The sequence below is a fragment of the Habropoda laboriosa genome, unplaced genomic scaffold (genome assembly GCF_001263275.1).
Source record: "Habropoda laboriosa isolate 0110345459 unplaced genomic scaffold, ASM126327v1 scaffold62, whole genome shotgun sequence".
NCBI lineage: Eukaryota > Metazoa > Arthropoda > Insecta > Hymenoptera > Apidae > Habropoda > Habropoda laboriosa.
Genome location: NW_017100177.1, coordinates 1,026,007 through 1,027,129, shown reverse-complemented (window position 1 = coordinate 1,027,129; position 1,123 = coordinate 1,026,007). Strand labels below are relative to the sequence as shown.

General features: G+C 39.8%; 1 protein-coding gene across 1 annotated transcript in view; it reads left to right on the top strand.

Moving 5' to 3' along the window:
* Nucleotides 1-861, top strand: part of LOC108578850 — a 4,861-nt gene extending 4,000 nt beyond the window's left edge. The window contains exon 5 of the mRNA XM_017942258.1: nt 562-861. Within this exon, the coding sequence (XP_017797747.1) occupies nt 562-797 (236 nt within the window). The 3' untranslated portion in view covers nt 798-861. The remainder of the gene's footprint in view (nt 1-561) is intronic.
* The last annotated feature ends 262 nt before the right edge of the window (nt 862-1,123 follow it).

Here is a 1,123-nt window from a genome sequence, read left to right as displayed (position 1 = left end):
CTCTCTCTCTCTCTCTCTCTCTCTCTCTCTCTCTCTCTCTCTCTCTCTCTCTCTCTCTCTAGTCGTTAAATAAAATAGGTCTTCGCCTATTCTTTGCTCTGTGATCGAGAAACAGCGACTGGAATGTGTGTGTGCGTGTGTATGTGTATGTATCGTTTCATTAAACGTGTCGCTCTAATTGGAAAACTCAACGAAAGAGTTCCCCCGTTTGCTCGTTTCTTCGAGAATACGTACAGGTAGAAAATCTGAACAAAGATCCTGTATCAATTCTTCGACGAATTCCGAAAGAACGATCCTTCTTCTCTTCATTCAGAAGCTCTCGAAACCCAATCGACAGTCTTACGATTAATTTTCATAGCTAAATTAAGTCGCGTTTACAATTTTCTCATCGAAACAATCAAAATGCAATTCGACACGTGAATCACACCTTTGTTTTTTTCTTCCTTTTCTAATCGGGCACGTTTGTATCGTTTTTCGTTGAATTCCTTCTCAAGACACCACCACGTTGTTTCTCGAGATCTAGCGCGTGTTTTTGGTAGACGAAACTACAGCGATTCAGAGATACAAGGATAATCGTATCCTCCGAGTTTTGTAGATTCGAACGATTTATCTGCAAACGGTCAATCTTCCTACTCTCGAATACTGTCGGTATAGTAGCTCTCCTTCGATTTATCCCGACGATTTGCTTCAAACTGAATCGTACACACGTTGATCTATCGTGCGATCGATACGATTCTACCGTTTATACACAGGGATCAGATTCTTCGAAATTTTTGTCGATTGATCAATATTCTTAGGTTCGATAAGCTCTTTTAAAAACTACCAAAGCAAATCGTCAGAATGATTTATCATTATACATCCACGGTGTGTCCTTTATAACGTTATAAAACTGGTCCTGGTTGTGTCCACGTTGGAGTAATTCGATTAATTTACACGAGAAGTCTGTTTCGTCGAGTCGAACGAAGAAGAAAAACGAGGATCGCACAGCCTCGTTTTGTCGCAGCGTTTCAAAACCGTCATAAAAGCAGAACGAAGTCCAGGACTTCTTTTTTTTTTTTATAGGAGAGTCTCTCTCTTTTCGCATAATAAATTAAGCTTTCTTTTTTTTCCTCGTTACATCGCA